Source organism: Eulemur rufifrons, chromosome 7 (assembly GCF_041146395.1).
Source record: "Eulemur rufifrons isolate Redbay chromosome 7, OSU_ERuf_1, whole genome shotgun sequence".
NCBI classification, from domain to species: domain Eukaryota; kingdom Metazoa; phylum Chordata; class Mammalia; order Primates; family Lemuridae; genus Eulemur; species Eulemur rufifrons.
Window position 1 is genome coordinate 122875273 of NC_090989.1, and position 26314 is coordinate 122901586.

Genomic DNA, 26314 nt, shown 5'->3' on the forward strand with positions numbered 1-26314 from the left:
CTCACTGAAGCACTCCTTGACTACTCTATTTAAAATACCCCTCACCCACCTGGATTCCCAATCCACCTTACCTATAGCACTTAACATGTTCTAAGACACCATATCATTTATATTATGTTTGCTATCTGTTGTCTCTCACCCTGTATTAGAATATAGGCTTCATCAGAACAGGGACTTTTGTTTGCTTTGTTCGTTATCTCAAGTGCTTAGAATAGTGCTTGGCACATAATAGGCACTCAATAACTATGTTGAATTAATAAAAAAATCCTACTGTTCCTTTTGATTATTATTTCATTTTACCTGCCCTGTTATAGTTATGTTATAGTTCTTTAATGACTGTTCTATAACTGCAGCCTCCACAGTTATCAATTACATAATCCCTTTGATCTATCTATATGATACTCAATACTGACTTGTGGGTCTTGATGAATGCTATTACTCCTGTCTGGAATACTCCTTCCACTCTACTTTAGGCCCCTAGCTCCTATTGACAGTTCAGATTCAGGTCTGACCTTAACATTAATTAATCCAGAAAGCCTTCTGTAACCCTTCTAGATTAGATCAGATATACCTACTCTTTACTCCTATAGTACCATATCACTGTATTTTTAGTACTTTTTTAAATGTTCCTGTCTTTTATAGCTATGTTGTATGATGCTGTATCCTCAACATTTAGCTTGGTGCCTTATTCATGGTACCAGCTTAATGAATAATAAATATATGAATCAATCAATCAATCAATCTTTAAGTAACTTATCCTCCACAGATATATAAATTTAGCAATGAAGCTGGAATATTGAATTCAGATTTTCATTCTTATCTATTAATATTTCCATTTTGTTATCTCTTATACATCTTTGTTACTCCATGATGTCATATATTATAGAACCTTTATACTGTTTTATGGATTTGAAAGTATCTATCCCTTTCATTGACCCCACCCCAACCACCACATACTTTCTTGTAAATAGGATTCTTTTCTTGTAAATAAGTTATAATGTTATAATCTTTACATCTTTTGAGTTTGTATATCATTTTTGATAACTTAAACACACACCCAGCCTTTAAGGCATAAAGGATATCAGATTTGAGCTGCTGCTCCTGGTAGCATGTGTATGCATGTTGTGTATGAATTCTGTGTATGAATCACAGTGAAACTAGCTCACTGACTGTCCTTTTCACGTATTTTCCTCTTCTCCTGACAGAACCAGGGCAGATGGTGGTAACAGGGGAGATTTGACAAAATATGAAAGACCATCACATAGCTTTGAGGATAGGGAGAAGCATCGACTCACCTTAGACAACTTTTCAAAATACTTACTTGATGTTTCTTTACTGCGTTTTTTTTGTTTGTTTGTTTGTTTTTGTTTTTTTCTGTACCTCTCTTCCACATCTCAAATCCTTAAGACCAGAGTCTTTATGATTCCAATTGCTGCTCACTATAAATGGTCTCCTATTCTGCCTGCCCTGACATAGCAATGTCCCTTGTTCCTGAAGAATCTCCCTCCTTATACTTATTTCTCATCCTTCCTCTTCTAGTGTCTTTTCACTCAGTGATACATGTTTGTAAAGCAATCTGACTAAACTATGTACTATATTATTCACTGAAAGTATCATTGACATTGAGCTATGTATTGAGATAATTTGGATAATCTTATGATTTCTCTTTAGTGTCCATACTATATATTGAATTCATATTAAATATGAGTTTTTTTACTTTACATTTTTGCTTAAGCATAATGCTTAAGTTATTCCAAACTCACTCTAAATGACATTTTTAGTAGCTAAATAATTGTTTTGTTTATGGGTTGTAGTAATTTGCTTTACTATTCTTCTGTTATAGGACTTTTAGATTGTTTCCACTCTCTTTTTTATTACAAATTTTGTTATGGAAAGCATCTTTGTAGATATTGTGGGAAACTGAACTTAATCTAATTTCACTGAAGAATGTTGAGGAATGTGTCTAATCATATATAACTATTTCTGTTTTTCCTTACACAAGAGATAGCATTCTTACTATTCACACTGAATAGTAATCCTGGAGTTCTTTCTTATCAGTGCATAGAAAGCTTCCTTATTCTTTCTAGAAAAGTTCTGTTATGTGAACAGCCCACAGTATATTTTCAACAGTCTCCTATTGGTGGACATTGATTTATGACCAATTCTTTGCAAATACAAATAATACTACTGCAGTGAATAATCTTGTGCATCTGTCATTTCATATAGGAACAGCCAGCTATATCTGTAGGACAAATCCCAGAAGTTGGATTGATGGGTCAAAGACTAAGTAAATCTGTAATTTTGATGGATATTGCCAAATTGTACTCCATAGAGAGTACAATTCTTCTCCCTCCAAGAAATGCCTATTTCCCTAAAACCTTGCCAATAGAATGTGCTGTTTTACTACCACTTTGCTTTCTAAATGACTTGTAACCGATTCAGTGCCCCTTACCCTCATCTTGCCTGCCCAGTGTAAAATACTGGATAATAAACTGCTGTTGTGTATTATCTTTGCCAGTTAATAGGTAAAATAGCATTTCATTATTGCTCTACTGTGCATTTATTTGATTAGCAATAAAGTTAAACACTTCTTAAAAATCTCTTTCATTATTCTTATTTTATCTTTTTGCCATTGTGTTCTTTACCCATCTTTACACTGAGTTTCAGGTGTTCTTTTTGTTCTAGGGATATAACTGTTATATACATTTTGTCATAAATATTGAAATATTTTCCCAAAATTATTTCTTTTTTGCATTTTAATTTTGTTTTTTAATGTATAAGGGTTTTATGTAGACAAATCATTTATCTTTTTATTTTGATATCATTTATCATTTTTTACTTATTTATTTATTTTTGTTTGGAGACAGGGTCTGACTCTGTCACCCAAGCTGGAATGCTTGATCATGGTGGCGAGATCATCACACACTGCAGCCTCAAACACCTGGGCTCAAGCAATCCTCCTGCCTCAGCTTCCCGATTAGCTGGGACTACAGGTGTGCGCCACCACACCTGGCTAATTTTTTAAATTTTTGTAGAGACAAGGTCTCACTATGTTTCCCAGGCTGGTCTTGAATTCCTGGCCTCAAATGATCTTCTTGCTTCAGCCTCCCAAAGAGCTGAAATTGCAAGCATAAGCCACCACACCCCACTTCATTTTTAAGATTTAAAATTCTTTCCCACCCAGAGATTTGATAAGCATTAGATTATTTTTCTTCTAGTATTTTAGGACTTGATTACTTAAATTTTTTAAAAGTTTCAACTCTGATCTATTTGGAATTTATTTTGATCCAACTATAATCTGTAACAATAGCAATAACAGCAGCATATAACTTTTTTAAAATATGTGTTATGTAGATACAAAGCTAGAGGTGTATTCAGTGAATTTCAAAGGATATTTCCCCCATTAAAAATAACACATGCTCTTTGAGAACACATGGAATTATTTTTTTCTTTAACTATGGGATTGTATGATAAACCTTTTTTTAACAAGTGGAAATTTTACTGTAAAATGGTATTTAACTCATAATGGTTTTTTAAATTCCAATTTGAATTGTTAGTAAAAGCTAAAACTAAATGAGGTTTAGACATCTCATCTCAGAAATTCAATGTTTGTTAAAAAAAAAAAAGCCTTGAGATTTTGTGGATAGCTAACTTTGCTTCATATCATATAACTGTTTACATCACTTTCTTAATTGTTACAGAACACATCCCATACCCAATGGTCATGTTTTTCTCCACCTGTCATCTTTCCTTTTGTTAGAAAATGATTTTGTTTGATAATCATGTGGTTGTAGGAGCTTAAGAAATTAAAAATTATCAGAAAATATTAGGGAGATATAATTTTCAGCCTGACATAATCCTGGCACTTGAACAGTCTTGAAATACCACAGAGTCTGGATTAAAAACAAAATTATTTTATCTATGCCATCTGTTTTCATTCATGAAGGCCTGTGACACAGCTGATATGTTTGAATATTCTCTGGTCTATTCATATTTCCTCTAATATATTTCATTTATGACATTGGTATCCTGTTCATTAACTAAAATGATACAAAAGAACAAAAACTCTCTTTAAAAGAAGGGCGTTTCAACTGCTGCACCTGCCAAATTTTGCTTGTAGCTAAGAGGAGATGATATATTTGTGAAGGGTTTTTCTCATTTTTCTCAAACATCAAGGTTAAATACAAATATTTCAAATTCTACAAACTATGTATTCACCCTTACTTCCCCTACGTAATGATCACAAAAAGAGAGCCAAGTTAAGAGTTTTTGTTTTGTTTTGTTTTGTTTTGTTTAGAATCTGAATTGTTCTCCATATTAGATTAAGAAAGACAGAGTCAAAGAATTATTTGCCTGTTTCGTGAGTTTCTTCAAAATTTACCTGATATCTGAAATCTATTGGGCACTTTATATAAGGCTGTGGCAACAGTTTTTTTATGATAGAAAGAACAAGGCAAGAAATATATTGCGAAATATTAGAGAAAAAAGTATATATTCTGTATATTTGAAAAAGAAGGCTTTGGATCATGGTTCAAAGGAATTGAAGAGGAGATTTTACTTTTGAAGGATTCAGCTTCTGGTTATCTGGAATCATGAAACCTTAAAAGACTTGCCCAAAATGTTCTTGATTGCCAGGATGAAAAGTAGAGAAAGAAAAGATTTCTAATGAAAATGAACCCCAAACCATGCCATTATGTCCTAATCTGATTTTCAGAATTATGCCCACCAAGGAGACAATGCATTATTTGGGGCAAGTCTCCCCAACCCTTCAGCCTAGCCTGCATGCCTCTAGGCACTGGCCAAGGCTTCCTACAGAGAATTTCAGACAGTTATTTTTTGTAGCATTTTGGTTACTATATGTGAGAAGGTTAATCTTAAGCACTTATTCCACCACACTGGCAGTGAAACTGCCCTAGAGTTCTCACCTTTAAACTCTGCCAAAAACCAGATCTTCACTTATCCAGTGTGACAGTTTCTTACATATTCATTCATAACTGTCTGAAATTCTCTGGGGAGTGAACAAAAGCAAGATAATTTTTTAGGGAAATCAAAATTTGGAAGATGAGACAGGCAATAGGTGAGTTTTCCATTTTTAGACTTTAGCCTGAGGATACAGCGTGGTACGGGAAAGCGGAAGCTTCTCTAGGAAACTCAGGTCTCTTGTGTCCTGAGAAACTAGAGGGCAGTGTCTAAGGCAACCATCACTGCTGGAAAATGAGGGAGTTGGGGGGTATTCCTAGAAAGGAGAAAACCAGAAAAGCAGAACTCCAGATTTCTTGTGTAAACTTTGCCCAGATCTCTGGCTGACTCCTAAATTAAAGTCATGCACAGGGCAGACTCAAAGCACCTTGCAGCTAAATAACAAAAACTACATTGAAATTTGATCTCCTATCCACCTAAATTGAGACAGACTCTGCAGTTTGACTCTGCATAAGTTTATCAACACTGTGGAGGCACATGACAGATTTCGGAGTTTCAAAAGAAAAGAATCACGATGTCAAGAATATAATCTGAAATTACTCAACAAAGGAAGAATAAGGAAACATGACCCATTTTCAAGGGAAAAGGGCATCACCCAAATGATTCAGATGTTGGAATTATCAGACAAGGCCTTAAGGCGGCTTCTATAAATTTGCTCAATAAGGTCAAAAAAAATAAAAAGATAGTAAATACTAGAAGAGAAATAGAAAACATAAAAAAGAACCAAGTATAAATATCAGAACTTAAAAGTAAAATATTTGAAAAAAATTCACTGACTAGACTTAATAACATAGCAGAGATGACAGAGAATAGAGTTAATGAACCTGAACCTAAACGAATAGAAATTTCCAATTTTAAGAAAAGATTGAAAGAAATGAACAGTTCTAGGAAGTCTTTAGTCAAAAATCTTGAAGTCCGTGTAATTGGAGTTCCAAAAGAACAGAGGGAAAGATTGCCATTTAAAAGAACAAACTCTAGAAATTCTAAAACTTCCATTAATTACTGGTTGATATAAAAGAACTGTGTTTAAACTGAATTAAGGACCTTTGTTGTATAATGTCAGTGCATACACTGCAGACTTTCAAGGCATAATAAAGTGATCTATTTGAATAATTTTACATTTTTCTTATCTTTATTAAAATGCTTGCCTTTTTCTTTTAACAAAAAACAAATTCATTCCTTTTCAATGTAATAGTTTTGTATTTTATTTTATTTGAAACAACCAGATTTAGTAATAAGGTTATGTTACAAATGCCCAGAGGGGTGGAGAAAATGGTTTTTCTCTCTAGCTCATACATAGTACAGACACTAAGTCACCTATTTGGGGAAAAAAATGGGAGAGACAATTTTGCCTAACATATTTGTTATCTGATTACAGTGTAACATCTGTTATCCAATTTAATGTTTTTTTTAATTTCCTATTCCAGTTAGTTAAAAGGCCTCTCCCTTCCTTTCTAGTCATAGATAAAATCATATATATGTACATATGATGGCATATTCTTACAATTCTGATGTAAGATTCTGGTGCTGTGATTATGGAGAAAGCAGTCCTGTGATTGAAGCTCTGTCAGTCAAAGGTGTCTCCTTATTCCACCACTAGCTGGAGATGAACAGAGTCACCCATGTTAGGCACACTGCCATCTTCCCCTTTCCTCCCTTTCCAAGATGATCCTATTTTAAGTATTTTTATCAGTTTACGTGTTTTGTCAGACGGAGTAGCTATATAGGATTTCTGGAGTTATGTGTTATCACACAGAAGTGGGGCGACGTCTCACTGTATGCAGGAAATGACTCCTCCACGGCCTGTAGGTTAAAAGGAGATTGGGAAAGAAAAATAAAGAGAACATTTTGTAGTTTACTCAGCAAGGCCTCTCTCACTCTCTTTCCCACTGGGATTTACAGATTTGTTTATAAGATGGTAGGCTAGTTTTTCTTTAATGTTTTCTGAAGTTGTTATTGTTACACAATTAGAAATGGTAACAAATGAGAAAATATCTAAGAGCATACTGTTTTCTATCCCTCCGCATCCAATACTATGTCCTATAGAAAACTTTTTTAACAGTCTGTTTTTAGTTCTCTGGTTTCCATTACAATTTTAGGTAAAATGCTCTTTTCTCTTTCCTGATTTATTTCATTTATGACATTATCCATTGACTTCCCAATTTGAACAGTGACAATTTAGTTCATTTGTATTATAACCCTTTCCTAATGTAGATATTTATTTTATTTCAAATTTTTTGGCTTTTGATTTTTTTAAACTTTAAATAATTGTTACATCTCTCTACATCCTCTTTTGACAGAATGTTTTCAAGCTCCATTTTATATTAATCATATTAGAATACGAATTCTCTTTCTCCTTTCTCTACCTTTTATCCTCCCTTCCTTATTGTTACTTGAATCACTATAGTTTCTACTTTTACATTGTCAGTATTACTAATATTTGTCTTCTGTCTTGCAACCACAATTGTGGTTGACCACAGGATGACTCTAAACTTTGAAAACCAACACGTAGCACTTACCTTATCAGACTATGTAAATATTGTTCGATGCTGGTCTAAATAGTGTGTTAGATTTTCTGTCCTTCTGTAACTGATGCAATATATAAAATCACATGGACCATTCTAAGAGTGTTTCTAGTATCAAGATCAATTAGAACAGACTTTTTTTTTTTTTTTTTTTTTTTTGAGAGAGAGTCTTGCTCTGTTGCCCAGGCTAAAGTGCCATGGCATCAGCCTAGCTCACAGCAACCTCAAACTCCTGGGCTCAAGTGATCCTCCTGCCTTAGCCTTCTGAATAGCTGAGACTATAGACGTGTGCCACCACGCCCAGCTCATTTTTTCTATTTTTTTTTTTGCCCAGCTAATTTTTTTTTTCTATTTTTTAATAGAGACAGGGTGTTGCTCTTGCTCAGGCTGGTTTCAAACTCCTGACCTCGAGCGATCCTCCCACCTGGGCCTCCCAGAGTGCTAGATTACAGGCATGAGCCACTGGGCCCAGGCAGAACAGACTTTTTTATACTCTATATGTATTACTAAATCCATGTCACATTACAGTTTTTTATATTTAGACCACAGTTCACTTGTACATTTCCAAATTATTTTCCTGGAGTTTCTAATTGCCATTTTTCTTTAATTGCATTATTTGCTTTTATAATATCCCCTTCCCCTACACAGACACCTCTAAATTGTACTTTTAATTATATTGTCTTTTTTCTTTTATGGAGACCTCTCTTGGAGTCTTTAGTCTTTCTTTGTTAATCTGGACTGATTACTCTTTAGGCATACTTTGATGGGATTTCATATATTAATTTCCTGGGATCCACTATCTCTTGGATTCTGGGACTTCCTTTTTCTTGATTTATTCCCTTATTTTGCTTGAGTATGTTCTTAATTTTTTGATTAAAAAAGTACATATTAGGTAAACTCTGTGAGATCTGACATGTCTGGATATGTATTTGTTCTGCCTTCACGGAAATTGATAGTTGATGGGTATAGAATTCTAGGTTGAACTATCCATTTTCATCAAGCATCCCTTGTGTCTGATGAAAAGTCTGATGCCAATCTAATCCTCATTCTTTTTAGGTGGCTTGTTTTATTCTCTCTGAAACCGTTTAGGATTCCTTCTTGATTACTAGTGTTTTGAAATGTTACAAGCACGTATCTGATAGATTCTTTTTGCCAGTCAATGGCTCTTTCAATCCTAATACTTTTTTTTTCTTTAGTTTTACAAAATTATCTCCTACATATTTCTTTGATAAATTATTCCCCTTATTTTTCTGTTTTCTCTTTCTTGGACTGCTTTTACTCTTCATGTTGAACTTTATGTTTTGGCTCTAAGTGTCCCTTAATTTTGCTTTCCTATTTTCAGTCTCTGAGTTTTTCTTCTACTTATTGGATTTTTTTTTAATTTCAGAGTATTACAGAGGTACAGACACTTTGGTTACATAAATTGCCTTTGCATTGCCCAAATTAGAGGTACAAGCAGGCCCATCCCCCAGACAGCACGCACCACATCCATTAGGTGTGGATTTACCCATCCCCTCCTCCCCTCTCCCACCTGCCTGATGCTCTATGAATGTTACTTCCCCTATGTGCACGTTAGTGTTGATCAATTAGTACCAATGTAATGGTGATTATATGTGGTGTTTGTTTTTCCATTCTTGTGATACTTAGAAGAATGGACTCCAGCTCCATCCAGGATAATACAATAGGTAGTTCACCATTTTTTTTTTTATGGATGAGTAGTACTCGATGGTATGATATGAAAATTTTCTTGATTAATTTTTAGTATTTCTATTAAACTTCATGTCTATCTCTAAAAGTTTCTATATTCTTATTCTCAGATTATTCCTGTTTCGTAGCGTACTTTTCTGGTTTTATGGCTACAATACATTTGTATCTCTCATATTACACTACAGTTTTTGTTTGGTTAAGCTCAGTTTTGTCATTGTTGTTGTGTTACTGAAAGTTCGGTACTTGTCCCCGAGACCAAATCAATGAGAAGGAAGAACAAGGACAAATGATTTGAGGAAAAGGAAAGTGAAGTTTATGAATTTGCTGGTAAATGAGGAGGGCGGCAGACTAGTGTCTCAAAAGACCCCGTGCTGCCTTTAAGCAGAAATACAGGGCTTTGTAGAGGGGGGTTTTCAGAGGTTAGGCTTGAAAACTTAGTGACCAGTGTCACATGTTGTGGCTTTGGGCTATTGTTGTGTAACTGGAGTTGGTGGTTTTGGTTGACCTTATCTCCAGTGAAGAAGATCTCATGACCTCTGGACGATTCTGTTGAGCCATCTCCTGTGGTTAAAGATACTAGAAAACAAAGAACATTTTTCTGTCCCTTCAATTACTGGCCTTGGGCAGGAATGCAGGTTTTAATTCCCAAAAAGGGTGGGGGTTTTAAAGAGACAAATTGTAAAACATTTTGCCCTTTCTCAGACTTTTACCTCTGTGACAGTTGTTTTTACATTCTCCCTGTTTCTTGTTATATTTTATTCCTTTATGGTCAGTTTTCCAGTTTATTTTGGTCAGTCATTGTCTTTAATGTTGCAGATTCTTCTCACTTGCTACAGATTCTTAGTTTTCTGTTCAGATTTAAGAGAAAAGGAAGGGTAGCTGATTGAGGTTTCCTCTGTTATTAATATGGTACTCTTTTCCAGCCGTGTTTCTTTCCTGAGAAGGAATTCTGTAAGGAAACTCTTAGAGGAGCACGACTGGGATTTGCTTTAGAGTCAACTGATGGGAAGTTGGCTTTCAGGCTATCAGAATGAGTTTAGTCAATTCTTGGTAACATACTGTTTACTTTTCTTCTTCAGTCTAAGTGCCCTATACTTGCCTGTAAGAATGCCAGCTGCTATATTTGCCTACTTATAAATCTTTGATTAATCCCTCTTTTGTAGCCTTACTTCTCAGTCAAACTTTCTGACTCTGAGCCCAGAACCCTCTCCGTTTGCAGTTCCTTGCAACATTTTATAGACACTGAATTCTTTGCCCGTTTCATTGGTCAACTTGCCTCTACCTGTTTCCCAGATATTTATTGGAATCTCTCATCTGTTGGTGGCCCCCAATGCCCCCAATCCTGTGCCTGACCACTGCTGCCTTTTCTGCCAAGGTATAGTTATGCCTTGATTGTACTTTTATATTTTTATTTCAATGGGATTTCATGAGCAATAGGAGGCAAACACATAATTCTGCCATTTTGAATCTCTCTAAGTTGGTTTTAGAAAAGCTACCAGCTCAGTTTCCATGCTGAACTTTAGGAAATTTTAGATCATTTCCATTGTATAGTTTTCTCTTTTTATTTGGTATCTCCTCAGATAGACTGAAAACTCTACAAGAGCTGTAGTTGTGTATTCTATTTCATTTGTTTCTTCTATAGAGCCAGAGGCTCAACTTTAAAGAGTTTCAAAATTTCAAATGTAAGTGCTAATGTTTAAAGTAGACGCCTTCTCTCCAACTTTACTCTTCAATTTTATTCTCTCTTCTGGTTCTTTACCTCTGCTTGCCTTGATCTCTGTTTCTTGCCTAATCATCTCTCTCCTAGGACTGCTTCTTCCCAATCCCTTCCCAATCTATAGAGTTAATGCAGCTCTTTCCTCTGGGCTTTGCTTTCCCATATTCCTCGTGTTCACAGTTATGTGAGCTGTTTCTAGACATTTCACTACACCATACATATTTCTCCGTCATATCCCTGCTACACATTGAGTTTTCCCAGGAAAATGCTTTGAATAGTTTTGACGATTTTCAACTCATGGCAATTTAGCTTCATTCCTACCACCATTCCCTTTTCTCCCCATACTATTTTGATATAAACCCCAGACATCACATCATTTCCTTCACAAGTATTTTAGTGTGTGTCTCGATAAGGGCTCCTTTTTTTTTTTTTTTTTTGTTGAGACAGAGTCTCACTTTGTTGCCCAGGCTAGAGTGAGTGCCGTGGCGTCAGCTTAGCTCACAGCAACCTCAAACTCCTGGGCTCAAGCGATCCTACTGCCTCAGCCTCCCGAGTAGCTGGGACTACAGGCATGCGCCACTATGCCCGGCTAATTTTTTCTATATAGATTTTTAGGTGTCCATATAATGTCTTTCTATTTTTAGTAGAGACGGGGTCTCGCTCAGGCTGGTCTCGAACTCCTGACCTTGAGCAATCCACCCGCCTCGGCCTCCCAGAGTGCTAGGATTACAGGCGTGAGCCACCGCGCCCGGCCAGGGCTCCTTTAAAAATATAACCACAATACTGTTAGCAAACCTAAAATTACTTAATGTCATTACATATACAATAAGTTTTCAAATTTCAAATTGTTTCATAATTGCCATTAATACTTTTTATTTTGTTTGATTGAATTAGTATTCAAGTAAGGTCTAAAGATTGTTCTTAGTTGATATCCCTTTTAAAAAGTTTCTTTTAATCTTATAAGCCAGCGTTCCCCAACCTTTTTGGCACTGGTTTCATGGAAGACAATTTTTCCACAGACCAAGGTGGGGGTTGGGGGGTGCAGGGGCTGGTTTCAGGATGATTCAAGTACATTACATTTATTATGTAATCAAACCTCTCTGCTAATGATAATCTGTATTTGCAAGCTGCTCCCCAGCGCTCGCATCACTGCCTCAGCTCCACCTCAGATCATCAGGCATTAGATTCTCATAAGGAGCCGCAACCTAGATCCCTCACATGCGCAGTTTACAGTAGGGTTCGTGCTCCTATGAGAATCTAATGCTGCTGCTGATCTGTCTGACAGGAGGCAGAGCTTATGCAGTGATGTGAGCCACGGGGAGAGGCTGTAAATACAGATGAAGCTTCGCTGTCTCGCTCACCAGCTGCTCACCTCCTGCTGTGTGGTCCAGTTCCTAACAGATCAGTTCCAATACAGACTGGTACCAGTCCTTGGCGGAGGAATTGGGAAGTGCAGTTATAAGCTACCCCTCCATCTTTCTTTTTTCTTTTTGTTGCAATTTAGTTGTTGAAGAACCTAAATTAGTTGTTTTGTAGATTTCCCACAATCTGGATTTTACTGATTATATACCTGCAATGTCCTTTAATATGTTCCATGGAGTTTATCATTTTAACTCCTGGGACTTTGATATTATTCAACTATTTGACATAATTCCTAACATTTCTCATTAAATATGTGATTTCAACGTGGTGGCCAGTTAGTTCAGTTGGTGAGAGCATGGTGCTAATAAACATGTGATTTCAAACCTCTTGGAACATCTTTTTATAAGGAATTAGGAAAAAGAATTTGATAATTTGTTTGAGACTTTGTATAGATGTGTTTAACCTAGTCTGATCCAGTTAGTTGTTTGTGGCCTTGTAATAATAAAGCCAGTTAAATAGTAGTTTCCCTGAGGGGCTAGATGCTTAGACCTGCTGGTGAACAGGAAATGTACTTTTTGCAAGGAGACCCCTGTGGGCAATTGCCACAGACCTCTGAACTGTGATAAAATTTTACATTCAAATAAGAATAACTTTACATTTTCAAGTTTCTGACCCTTAATAATTCAATAAATGAGAGGTAGGCTTCCTGAAGGTGGGATCAGAGCCTCATATATGTGGATATGTTAAATATTATATCAGACATATAAAATTTCACATTTCTAGCACGCTGATTCTGAAATGGTGTGAATAGGACAGCTGTCCTTTTGTTTTAATGGTTATAGCAGTTTCATGCTTCTTTGACTTCTGGTTATTTTTGTGCAGCAGCTTTCATCAGTGGAGTCCATTCTTGGCCTTGCCTAGTCATTCTTCTTAGGTGATGTACAGTGTTGTACATAGGCGTTATTATATTAATCAATCAAGGATTTTCTTCCTACTTACTTGTTTTTTGCCAGAGATAAACTTGGAAAGATTAGAACCTTCAGGGTGAAATGTCAAACCAGAAATTTCCTTTTATAATCTATTCTGCTTATTTTCCTCCCGGTTTTAGGAGCTGGGAATCCCAAGTGCAAAATTGCAATTGTTTTGGGAAGAACTAAAAACACTTCTGTCTCCAGGTAATAAAATAATTCTTTTTTCTTCCTTCCTTCCTCCCTCCCTCCCTTCCATCCCTCCCTCTCTCCATACCTTCCTTCTTCCTTCCCTTTTTTTTTTTTTGAAACAAGACCGTGCTCTGTCACTCAGGCTGGCATGCAGTGGCATCATCATATCTCATGACAGCCTCAAACTCCTGGGCTCAGTTGGTCCTCCTGCCTCATTCTCCCAAGTAGCCAGACATACAGGCATGTGCCATCATGCCTGGCTAGTTTTTTTTTTTTTATTTTTTGTAGAGATGGGGTCTCTTTATGTTGCCCAGGCTGGTCTCTAACTCCTGGCCTCAAGCAATCATACCACCTTGGCCTCCCAAAATGCTAGGATTACAGGTGTGAGCCACCATGCCTAGCCTATAAAGCAATTCTGATTGAGAAATCTATATAGGAATACGATTGAATCTTTCTCTGTACCTTCTTCTTTTTTTTTTGAGACAGAGTCTCACTCTGTTGCCCAGGCTAGAGTGCCATGGCATCAGCCTAGCTCACAGCAACCTCAAACTCCTGGGCTCAAGCGATCCTCCTGCCTCAGTGTCTCGAGTAGCTGGGACTACAGGCATGTGCCACCATGCCCGGCTAATTTTTTCTATATGTATTTTTAGATGTCCATATAATTTCTTTCTCTTTTTAGTAGAGATGGGGTCGCACTCTTGCTCAGACTGGTCTCGAACTCCTGAGCTCAAACAATCCACCCGCCTTGGCCTCCCAGAGTGCTAGGATTATAGGCGTGAGCCACCGCGCCCAGCCTCTCCTTACCTTCTTAATTTACTTAAAATGCACTGTTTGGGCTCACAAATCATAATAATATAAAATATGTTGTGAGATTAAATGTCACATATTTGTATTTCACAAGTATTTTGCTAAAAGATACATTTGGAAAACATTTTAGGGAGTGTTGCTGTACATTCTTCACTGTGGAATTTCCAGCATTAGAAAGTGTTGCTAAATCATTTCTTGGATCAGATTGTTAGACATAAGTGTTTCGGAACAGTCTGTAATAATAAAGTAATTAGATAGATCAATGGCAATAATCTTATAATGTTTCATTTTGTATATCAGTTCTCAGTTATCATTGTTGAGCAATGAGAAACCTCAATCAAACAACTTCGCTTATTTTCAAATCATTTTTTGTTCCCGATAACAGCCTGCATCAGACTGTGCTTGGTGTATGCCTTTTACATACTTTCCATTCCAGTCATCATTTCTTGTATGATTGCATGATAACAACAACAACAAAAAGATGATTAGAATTGGGGCTTTGCCTGAATCTGTTTTATTTTTCTGCTAAGCAACTAACTTTTCCTAACACTGTTGTTTTTGTTTTTTGGTTTTTTTTGTTTTTTTTGACTAGACACAAACAACACAGCATGGTTCTTGTTCCTATCAACACACCTGGAGTAGAAATAATAAGGCCTTTGTCAGTTTTTGGCTATATGGGTAAGTACTCAATAAATATGCCCATGCATTAGCAAGCAAGAAGACTAGAATATGCAGTAACATTGAAGGGAATAGATAGCATTTTAATATATGAGATGCAGTCTCAGAAATCTCCTTGGTTCTGACAACTGTCTTAATATAAATGCCAGTGGAGTTCAGAATGGAGCAAATAAAAAGAGGTAGTGCAGCATTCTACCTCATTTCATTTACTTTTCAGGAAAGGGCAGATTGTATTTAAGGAACAGCAACTCCACCAGTCTTCTCTCTGTCATCCATGATAATAAATTAATGAAATAGATATAGGTAAATTAAATCTAGGTAATCTACAATGAAATTTATTTTTATCTCCAAGTTTAGCTTTCTTATTCAGTCAACCTATAAGAACTGTTAATAAGCAATGAGTTTTGGCTATTTGAATACAGACTTTTCTTTCCTTCTGCCCTTGAGTGGAATTCTAAGAAGCAAGGATTCTTTTCTTTCCTGTCACCCACCCTAGGCACATGTCTGTTGTGTCCCTGCTACTCAGGTCGTCCACTCAGCAAGTATTTATTGAGCACTGAGTACTGCTAGGTGCTTGGAATGCATTAGTGAACACGATAGACTAAGAGCCTTGCCTTCGTGGAGGTTACATGCTGGTGAAGGAGACCAGCAATAACTACAAACATGTAAAGGAGTGAATTATATAGCATGTTAGGTGGTAAATGCTTTGAAAAAGTTGATGGAACTTCAAGTTCTGTGGTGCCTCTGGCTTTCTCTATATCACTGAATATGACTAATGAATGCGTTCAAGTGGCAGATATAAGACTTGCAGTGTTTTAGAACATTTGACATCCTCACCTTCTGTAGGATGCAGCTGTAAGATGTACCCACAAATTAAGCTTAGGTGGCAAGATAGGATGAAGAAGCTCACTGGAACAAATTGCACAAGAGAATTTGTTGAGTTGCAGGTCTGTGATAGCCTAAAGGAAGACACCAAAAATGGATTTATAATATTGTTCAGCTGCAAATAGCATCCACTGCAGAGCCTACATTTGAATTTTCAGTATGAAAAATTCACCAGCATGTTTCCAATGCCCTATGTCCAAGGCCAAAAGAAACAGTATGGAGAAGGTTGATTATTAATGCCTATTCTGACAGGAAAAGGGTGTACAGTCAGCATGAGATTATCTCTAGAATTTGGCGAGGAGAAGGGACGATACAAAGATGAAAGTGTGAATGTGTTCCCAGGGTCAGGATTCAAACATCAGCATTTTCAAAAGGCAGACATAGGGTAGAACAAGTATAGACGGAAAGTCAACCTACCTGAAGGTCCAGTCTCAGCATAGTCACTAACGCTGAACCTGCTCTCTCCCTTCAGGCAGTCCCTGTGCATACTCAGGCATTGCTTTCCATGACAAAAATAAGAAATTCAACTTACACTACTTGCTTTCAATTTTTGAAACATTAAAATTTTTTTTTCCAAGCAAAATTTTCTTTTCCCAAGCAAAACTTTTTTAGGAATTTTGAATCCCATACATAAAATATTTGAAGGCAGAAGCAACAATAAAACAATAATAAAATAGTCTGGGTGGAGCTGTGGAGCCCAGTCAGACTTTTTCATAGCTCTACAACTTCAGAGAACGAACTGGATCAGATGGTTTCTAAAATCTCTCTAACTTGAACAATTGATGAGTTTTCTAGGCTGCTGGGTGCTAGGGGTTCTGAGCTGAGGTCTACCTAGGAATGTTCTTGACAAAGGGGTCTTTTACAACCCACTTTCTTTGAGTAATTATACTTTGGCAGACTAATTACATGTGACTTTTTTGGTCAACTCAGATTGCTCTTTAACATTTTATTTTCTATTTTATAGATAATTTTCATGGAGGACACTTTGAGATCCATTTTAATCAAGTACGAGTTCCTGCCACCAATTTAATACTAGGTGAGATAAATTTGGACAAATGATTCACCAGTATTGTATATTAATATTTTCAGGTCTAAATCTGGAAAAGATATGCAGTCTACCTTAATTTGGATACTCTCCTTTCTTGTTTACCCCATTTATCAAGGAAAAGTTTTCCATTTTGTGGATTTTCCTATATGGAATAGTAAGGTTTTATTTAAGTGTTGGATGAGGCTTTGTATGTTACATCAATTGAAAACATGACTAAATATATGAATTTTACAATTCAGAGCAACACACTTTTTCCTAAAACAGGATCTGTAGGCCTCTACTTGCTTTAAGAAAACCTCAGTACTTTCTGAATTCAGGTCTTATATACAAATTAGAAGCATAAATAACTCTGAACACTATATGCCTGGAATGACTCTATCCTCTTGCATGTTAGAATTCTATGCAGCCTTCAAAGAACCTCTCAAATACTACTTCTCAGGAATGCTTTTGTTTCTAACCCCATCCACACAAGCCACTAACACCTGCTGGGCCCTAAGGTTACAAGACCAACAGAAAATCTCTTCCTCCTCCACCCTTCTTTGTTTCTTTCTATAGCCCTTATCCTTGCCCTCTCTTCTGGATTTTAAACTGTCAGTGTTGGGACTGTGTCTTATCCACATTTGTAACTATTGCACTAATAAAGTAGCTCAAGAGACAGTTCTTACATTTGATTGAAATATTTAATGATGGTGGTTTTTAAAACAGAAATCAAAATACCCATAAATACATAATGAAGCTCATGATAGAACTGACTTTTTTTCTCACCAGAATGCCATTTTTATTGAGGGCAGCTCATTATTTTCCCAGGATTTGTGAGAATAACAAAATGGACCATTTTCATGTTTCCCTTTCTCACAGGTGAAGGTAGGGGATTTGAAATTTCCCAAGGCCGCCTTGGACCCGGCAGAATCCACCACTGTATGAGAACGGTCGGTTTGGCAGAACACGCTTTACAGATCATGTGTGAACGGGCATCACAAAGGGTAGCCTTTAGGAAGAAACTGTATGCACATGTAAGGATGATTACTTATTCGAATTTTGTATAGCTCAGTGTACTACACTAACCTTGAACAAAAGCATTACTGAGTGAGAGAAAGTTTTCCTCTACATGAACAACTGATTCTTTTCCATAAAGCATATTTATGTCTGTATTTAAATATAGGCTGATGAGAGATATTTATCTTCATGGAAGATTAAATAACTTCTAAAGCACTTCAACACCTCGGCACACAAGAGTGTGGACAATTCCTTCAACTTTCTCAGATTCTCATTCTCTAGACAACTTGGTACCTTAGAGTCTCTGTGGACCTGAAGAGACTGTCATAAGGAAGAGGGATGCCTTGTCTTTTCGTTTCCTAGGAGGAATTAGAACAGATAGTGTAAAGATACAGGAAAACAGCCCAAAATACAGGCAAAGGAGGAACATTCTGTTAGAGAGATTTAAAAATGGAATTGACTGTCTTGGGAGGAATTGAGTTCCCTATCACTGGAGAAATCCAAGTAGAAATAGGGCCTTGGTGGGATGTTCATGATTTTTTGAATTTTCATCTATAAATTATATACTGCTGCATCTGTTGTTTACAAAGCACTGTAAACATAGTTACCTGTGGGCAATATAATCGAAATTAGGAAATATGGATTGAGAGGAAAAACAAAGTATCATTTCAGACTTCCTTGAAAAGACTTTTACAGTGAAAAGGGGTATTCAAATCATCCCCCCTTCTAAATTTTAAGAAGTCAAGAAAGGCTGGGCAAAGGGGCTCACACTTGTAATCACAGCTCTTTGGGAGGCCAAGGCAGGAGGAGCACTTGAGGCTAGGAATTTGAGAGCAGCCTGGGTGACATAGCAAGACTATTTCTACAAAATATTTTTAAAATGGCTGGATGTGGTGGCACGCGCCTGTAGCCCCAGCTACTCAGGAGACTGAGGCAGGAGGATCGTTTGAGCCCAGGAGTTCAAGGCTGCAGTGAGCTATGATGATGCCACTATACTCCAGCCTGGGTGACAGAGTGAGATCCTGTCTCAAATAAATAAATGAATGAGTGAATGAAAGAATGAAGGCAAGAAGAATTATTATTAAATATTTAATATTTATTGCTAACATGTTAGTGTGAGGTCAGACTTGTGATAGAATTGTGTTTGTGTTTGTTAGACATGTATATTTTAGTACATTGTTCTCCTTGTAAACTACATTTATGACCACCTTATAAAATTTTGCAGTATGTTTTTTACCTTAAATTCTTATATGCTGTTTGCTTTTCATGAAGTATTATTCAGCATATATATGATTTATTCGTATCATTGTTTTTATGAAACAATACAGCCTGCTCTCTGACACCACACCCGGGACTAATTTGTGGGGAGCCTCTTTAGTATATGGTGAGGGCAAGGGTTCTGCTGCTGGATGGGAAGAGGTGAGATAGTGTGACCTTCTAGGGCCGTGGATACAGCTCCTGTCATTCCTGAAGAGGGACTGAAGAGTTGCTCATGGCACCAACCATTACTTCATCCCCTCTTCTCTGTTCAAGCTTGTCATGCAAACCCTGGAGCAGGGTGATGGATGGGAGGACACAGTACAGAGGGCGGACGGGCATCCTGAATGCACAAAAGCACACTGCCTGGGCGCTGCTTTCTTGACTGGTATTTTAATACTATACTAGAGAAACATTTCCCTCCTGCCTTCTGATGTGTCATGCAGAGCAAGCCTGGGCTTTTTTAAAAACATGTCTTTCTTCACTAGAAACTTCTCACATCTGGCACAAATGAAATCATTTGGCAGAAGCAAAAAGAGATGTATGAGCATGTCATAAACAAGAATATGGGCCAGCTTTTTTTTTTCTTCTAATTTGTGAAAGGAATATTCCATTTCCCTGAATTTGGAGACTCCTTCCAATGGTGTTCTAAATTTTTCCAGGCTCTAAAGCAAAAAGTTCTAAGTCAAAGTTCTGGCTTAGTAAATAAATCTGGCAGTTCCCTAGAATGCTTAGTTTCTACCCACTCAATGCTTTTCAGCAAATCTAGCGATCTGTGGAGACCCAGCTGAGAACATGTCCTCTATTCTAAAGCTGCTAAGTAAATGCATTTTGATTCTGTTCATGAAGTTATACCCAGTTTTACAGCCACCAAAAAATATTCATTGATTGCTGGCAGCTTGTTTGAAATTGTTAATTCAGAGCCATGGTTTAACCTCTAGGGCAGTGCCATCCAAGAGAAATACACCATGAGCCACAATGTAATTTTAAATTTTCTAGTAGCAACATTTAAAAAAAATAAAAAGAAACAGATGAAATTAATTTGAATATATTTTATTTAATCTAGTACATCTAAAATGTTATTTTCAACATGAAATCAATATAAAATGTTACTAATGAATACATTTTGCATTCTTTTATTATTCAAAATTGGTATATTTTACACTTTAGTACATCTCAGTTCAGCGTAGGCATATTTCAAATGCCCAACAGCCACATGTGGTTAGTGGCTATCATGTTAAACATAACTGCTCTAGAGAAACTCTAATCAAATATCCCCTGTTGAAGAGCAAAGATGACCAAGCATAAAAATGGCTGTGGAAGGTTAATGTGGCTTGAATCAAAGCACTGTAATTGTCTACTAGTCTGACTCATCTTAACAAAAATTATTCTCCATGTAAACACCAATTCTATGTTTAGAATTGGGAATCAAAATACCCATTACAGTCAACCAGAAGCATTTAGTATGTCCCCTGGATTTCAATGCTGAATTCGAATGTTTGGTTACTTGTGGGATTTATGGTGGGTTTGGTTTCTGTATTCTTCTGTTTATTTCTTCTCTTTTCTTCCAAGTTCTGACAAATAGGGAAAACTCAGAGAATGTTCTCTAAGCTAAAAGAGAAGCAAGTACCAATTTGTTTTCATTAAACTTTTTATTTTGAGGTAATTGTAGAGTCATATATAAATATAAGAAATAACAGATCTCTTGTACCCTTTACCTAGTTTCCTCCAATGGTAACATCTTGCAAAACAGTAGCACAGGCCGGGCGTGGTGGCTCACGCCTGTAATCCTAGCACTCTGGGAGGCCGAGGTGGGCGGATCGTTTGAGCTCAGGAGTTCGAGACCAGCCTGAGCAAGAGCAAGACCCCATCTCTACTAAAAATAGAAAGAAATTATATGACAGCTAAAAATATATATAGAAAAAATTAGCCGGGCCTGGTGGTGCATGCCTGTAGTCCCAACTACTCGGGAGGCTGAGACAGGAGGATCCCTTGAGCTCAGGAGTTTGAGGTTGCTGTGAGCTGACGCCATGGCACTCACTCTAGCCTGGGCAACAAAGTGAGACTCTGTCTCGAAAAAAAAAAAAAACAGTAGCACAATATCAGAACCAGGATGTTGTCATTGATACAGTCAAATACAGAACATTTCCATCACTACAAGGATCCTTCATGTTGCCTTTTATAGCCACACCCACTTTTCTTCCAACCCACTTCCTCATTAACTTCTGGCAACCACTAATGTGTTCTTCATTTTATAATTTTGTCATTCCAAGAATGGAATCTTACAGGTTGTAAACTTTTAGGATTGGCTTTTCCCCTCAGCTTAATTCTTTAGAGATTCATCAGGTTGTGTGTATCCTTTTCATTGTCGTGTAGTATTCCTTGATATGGATGTACTACAGTTTGTTTAACTGTTCACCTGTTGAGGGTCATCTGGGTTGTTTCCAGTTTGGGGCTATTACAAATAAAGCTGCAATAAACAAACGTTCTGGGTAGGTTTTTGTGTGAACCTAAGTTTTCATTTCTCTGAGAGAAATGCCCAAGAGTATAATTACTAGGTTATATGGTAGTTGCATATTTAGTTATTTAAGAAACCACCAAACTCTTTTCTACTTTTCATTCTCATCAACTATGTGTGAGTGATCTAGTTTTTCCACATCCCTTCCAGAATTGGTGTCACTATTTTTTTATTTTAGCCATTCTGATAGGTTTGTGGTGATAGTGTATTGTGACTTTAATTTATATTACCCTAATGGCAAATCATGAACATCTTTTTTTATGCTTATTTGCTCTTCTGTTCAGGTCTTTTGTCTATGTTCTGTTTTTTTTTTTTTTTTTTGAGACAGAGTCTCACTCTGTTGCCCAGGCTAGAGTGAGTGCTGTGGCGTCAGCCTAGCTCACAGCAACCTCAAACTCCCGGGCTCAAGCGATCCTCCTGTCTCAGCCTCCCGAGTAGCTGGGACTACAGGCATGCGCCACCATGCCCGGCTAATTTTTTCTATATATATTTTTAGCTGTCCATATAATTTCTTTCTATTTTTAGTAGAGATGGGGTCTCGCTCTTGCTCAGGCTGGTCTCGAACTCCTGAGCTCAAACGATCCGCCCACCTCGGTCTCCCAGAGTGCTAGGATTACAGGCGTGAGCCACCGCGCCCGGCCTTCTATGTTCTGTTTACTGTTGAATTTTGTGAGTTCTTTATATATTCTAGATACTACCCTTTGTTAGCTATGTGGTTTGCAAATATTTTCTCCCACTCTGTAGCTTGTCTTTTCATTCTCTTAACAGAGTCTTTCACAGAACAAAAGTATTTAATTGTAATGAACTCTAATTTGTCAATTTTTGCTTGTATAGATCATGCTATTGGTATCAAGTCTAAGAACACTTTGCCCAGGCCTATATCCGAATTTTCTTCTATAATTTATATCTAAAAGTTTTACGTTTTAAATTTGAGTCTGCAATACATTTCAACTTAAGTTTTTATATAAGGTATGAGACTTGGATCAAGGTGGTTTTTTTTGGTGGTTTGTTGTTGTTGTTGTTGTTTGCCTATGTATGTCCAATTGCTCCAGCAACATTTGTTGAAAAGGCTATCTTTCCTCCATTAAATTGCTTTTGTGCCCTTCTCAAAAATCAGTCAGGCATATTTATGTGGATATTTTTCTGGGTTATCTGTCCTAATTATCTATGTGTCTGTCTCTCACCAACATTACAGTCTTGATTACTGTAGTTATATAATTAGTCTTAAAATAAACTTGACTGATTCCTCTACTTCAGTCCTTTCTTTCAAAAGTTTTTCAGCTATTCTAGTTCCTTTGCCTCCTCATATAATTTTTAAAATACTCTTGGCTATATCTGCAAAAATATCTTACTGGGATTTTGATAGGAATTGTGTTAAACTTATATGTCAGTTTAGGAGGAATTATTGATATTGATTTCTATTGATATCAATTAGAATTTTCTATTTCATGAACATGGTATGTCTCTCCATTTATTTAGCTTTTCTTGGTTTCTTTCATCATCTATGTGTAGCTTTCAGCATACAAGTCTTATATGTAAGTATTTCAGTTTTTTGAGCAATTATAAGTGGTATTATGTTTTTAATTTGTGTCCATGTGTCCATTATGAGTATATAGAAATATAGTTGATTTTGTGTTTATCTTATGTCCTGTGTTAGTTTTTGTGTTTATCTTGTGTCCTGTGACCTTGTTGAACTTATTAGTTCCAGGAGCTTTTGTAGATAATGTCATCTGCAAATAAGGGACAGTTTTATTTCCACCTTTCTAATACGTATGCCTTTAATTTCCTTTCCTTGCCTCATTGCACTATCTAGAACTTCCAGCACTATGTTGAACAAGAGTGATGAGAACTGACATCCTTACCTTGTTCCCGGTGTTAGGGGAACATTAATTATGTTAGTTATAGGTTTATTATAAATGTTCTTTATCAAGTTAAGTTTCTCTTGACAACTAGTGTTCTGAGTTTTATCCTGAATGAGTAATGAATTTTTACAGATGCTTTTCCTGCATTAATTTTTAAGACCATGTAATTTTTCTTGTTTATCTTATTATTGTGGAGTACATTGATTCTACTTTATCTGATCGTTTCTAAATACTGAACACTTTGCATCATTGGAATAATCCCACTTTGTCATGGTATATAATTCTTTTTTTTTTTTTTTTTTTTTTTTTTGAGACAGAGTCTCACTTTGTTGCCCAGGCTAGAGTGAGTGCCGTGGCGTCAGCCTAGCTCACAGCAACCTCAAACTCCTGAGCTCAAGCAATCCTCCTGTCTCAGCCTCCCGAGTAGCTGGGATTACAGGCATGTGCCACCATGCCCGGCTAATTTTTTCTATATATATTTTTAGCTGTCCATATAATTTCTTTCTATTTTTAGTAGAGATGGGGTCTCGCTCTTGCTCAGGCTGGTCTCGAACTCCTGAGCTCAAACGATCCGCCCACCTCGGCCTCCCAGAGTGCTAGGATTACAGGCGTGAGCCACCGCGCCCGGCCTATAATTCTTTTTATATATTGCTGAATGAGGATTTTTGATCTGTATTCATGAAGGATATTGGTCTCTAGTTTTGTCTTGTTTTTGTACTGTCTTTATTTGGTTTGGTATCAGGGTAACACTAGCTTTACAAAATAATCTTGAAAGTGTTCCACTTCTTTTACTTTCTGAAAGAGATTATCTAGTATTGGCATTAATTCTTCTTTAAACATTTGGTAGAGTTCTCCAGTGAGATTTAGGAGTAGGGGGTGTTAAATTTTAAATTCAATTTCCTTAATAGTTTTGGGGCTCTTCACTTTAGCTATTTTATATTAGATGAGTTGTGGTAGTTTGTGGTTTTTTTTGAGGGGGTGGTCCATTTTGTCTAAGTCTGTCAACTTTATGTGTTTAGAGTTGTTCACAGTATTAGTCTACTGATGTCTGCAGGGTCTGCAGTCATATCAACATGTTTCATTCCTGATATTAGTAATTCATATCTCCTTTTTCTTTGTCAGTCTTGCTAGAGGTCTGTCAATTGTACTGATTTTTAAAAGAATAAATTAGTGTATAAAATTATATAATAATTGATATGTTAGGTCTTAACATTAACAAGATCTTTGTTTCATTAATTTTCACTATTTTTTTGTTTTTGATTTTATTTACTTCTGCTCTTTATTATTTCCTTGTGCTTTATTTGGGTTTATTTTACTCTTCTTTTTCTAGGTTCTTGAGGTGGGTGGGGAGCACAGATTATTGATTTGAGGCTTTTCCTCTTATCTAATGTAAGCATTTAGTGCTGTAAATTTCCCGCTCAGCATTTCTTTACCGGTGTCCCACAAATTTAGAAATGTTGTATTTTCATGTTCATTCAGGTCCATGTATTTCTTAATTTCTTGTGAGACTCCTCTTTGATCCATGGATTATTTAGAAGTGTGTCACTTAATTTCCAAGTGGTTTGGAAATTTTCCTGTTTTCTTTTTGTTATTTATGTCTAGTTTAATCTCATTGTGGTCACTGAACAAACTATATATTGTTTTAATTCTTTTAAATTTGTTGAGGTTTGTTTTATGGCCCAGGATAAAGAGAAGACAATGAGTACAATGACCTTTATGATGATCCACTTCCAATTAATGAATAGTGAATATATTTTCTCTTCCTTATGATTTTTTTAATAGCATTTTCTTTTCTCTAGCTTACTTTATTATAAGAATACAGTATGTAGGCCGGGCGCGGTGGCTCACGCCTGTAATCCTAGCACTCTGGGAGACCGAGGCGGGTGGATCGCTCGAGGTCAGGAGTTCGAGACCAGCCTGAGCAAGAGTGAGACCCCGTCTCTACTAAAAATAGAAAGAAATTATATGGACAACTAAAATATATATATACAAAAAAAAATTAGCCGGGCATGGTGGCGCATGCCTGTAGTCCCAGCTACTCGGGAGGCTGAGGCAGTAGGATCGCTTAAGTCCAGGAGTCTGAGGTTGCTGTGAGCTAGACTGACGCCACGGCACTCACTCTAGCCCGGGCAACAGAGTGAGACTCTGTCTCAAAAAAAAAAAAAAAAAAAAAAAAAAGAATACAGTATGTATAACAAACAAAATATATGTTAATCAACTTTTAATGTTATTGGTAAGACTTCAGTCAACAGTAGGCTGTTAGTAGTTAAGATTTGGGGGAGTCAAAAGTTATACTCGGACTTTTGGATGTGTGGGACATTGGTACCCCTAAATCCCACATTGTTCAAGGGTCAACTGCAGTAAGAAAACAAATAGCCAGTCAAAAAATGGGCAAAAGACATGAACAGACATGTCACCAAAGAGGATATAGAGATGGCAAATAAGCACCTCAAAAGGGGATCAACATCATTGGCCATTAGGGAAATGCAAATTAAAATGCTGATAAAATATCTCTATACATTGTTAAAATGACTAAATAAAATAGTACTGACAATACCAAGTGTTAAAAGTTTGGGGAGCAACTGGAACTCTCATACATTACGGGTAGGAATGCAAAACACACAGCCACTCAGGAAAACTGTTTGACAGCTTCATATAAACATTTACCATTGACCCTACAGTTCCACTCCTGGTGTCTGCTTTAAAAAATGAAAATGTATGTCCATACCACAACCTACATACAAATATTTATAGAAGTTCTATTAATAATCAAAGACTGGAAACAACACAAATGTCCTTCAACAAGTAAATG

The 26314-nt window shown here is 36.6% G+C and overlaps 1 protein-coding gene across 1 annotated transcript in view; it reads left to right on the top strand.

Annotated features, from left to right (window-relative positions):
* Nucleotides 1-26314, top strand: part of ACAD11 (acyl-CoA dehydrogenase family member 11) — an 82735-nt gene that overhangs the window by 52010 nt on the left and 4411 nt on the right. Inside the window, exons 14-17 of the mRNA XM_069475420.1 lie at nucleotides 13400-13466; nucleotides 14851-14936; nucleotides 16786-16857; nucleotides 17728-17882. Of these exons, the coding sequence (XP_069331521.1) occupies nucleotides 13400-13466; nucleotides 14851-14936; nucleotides 16786-16857; nucleotides 17728-17882 (380 nt within the window). The remainder of the gene's footprint in view (nucleotides 1-13399; nucleotides 13467-14850; nucleotides 14937-16785; nucleotides 16858-17727; nucleotides 17883-26314) is intronic.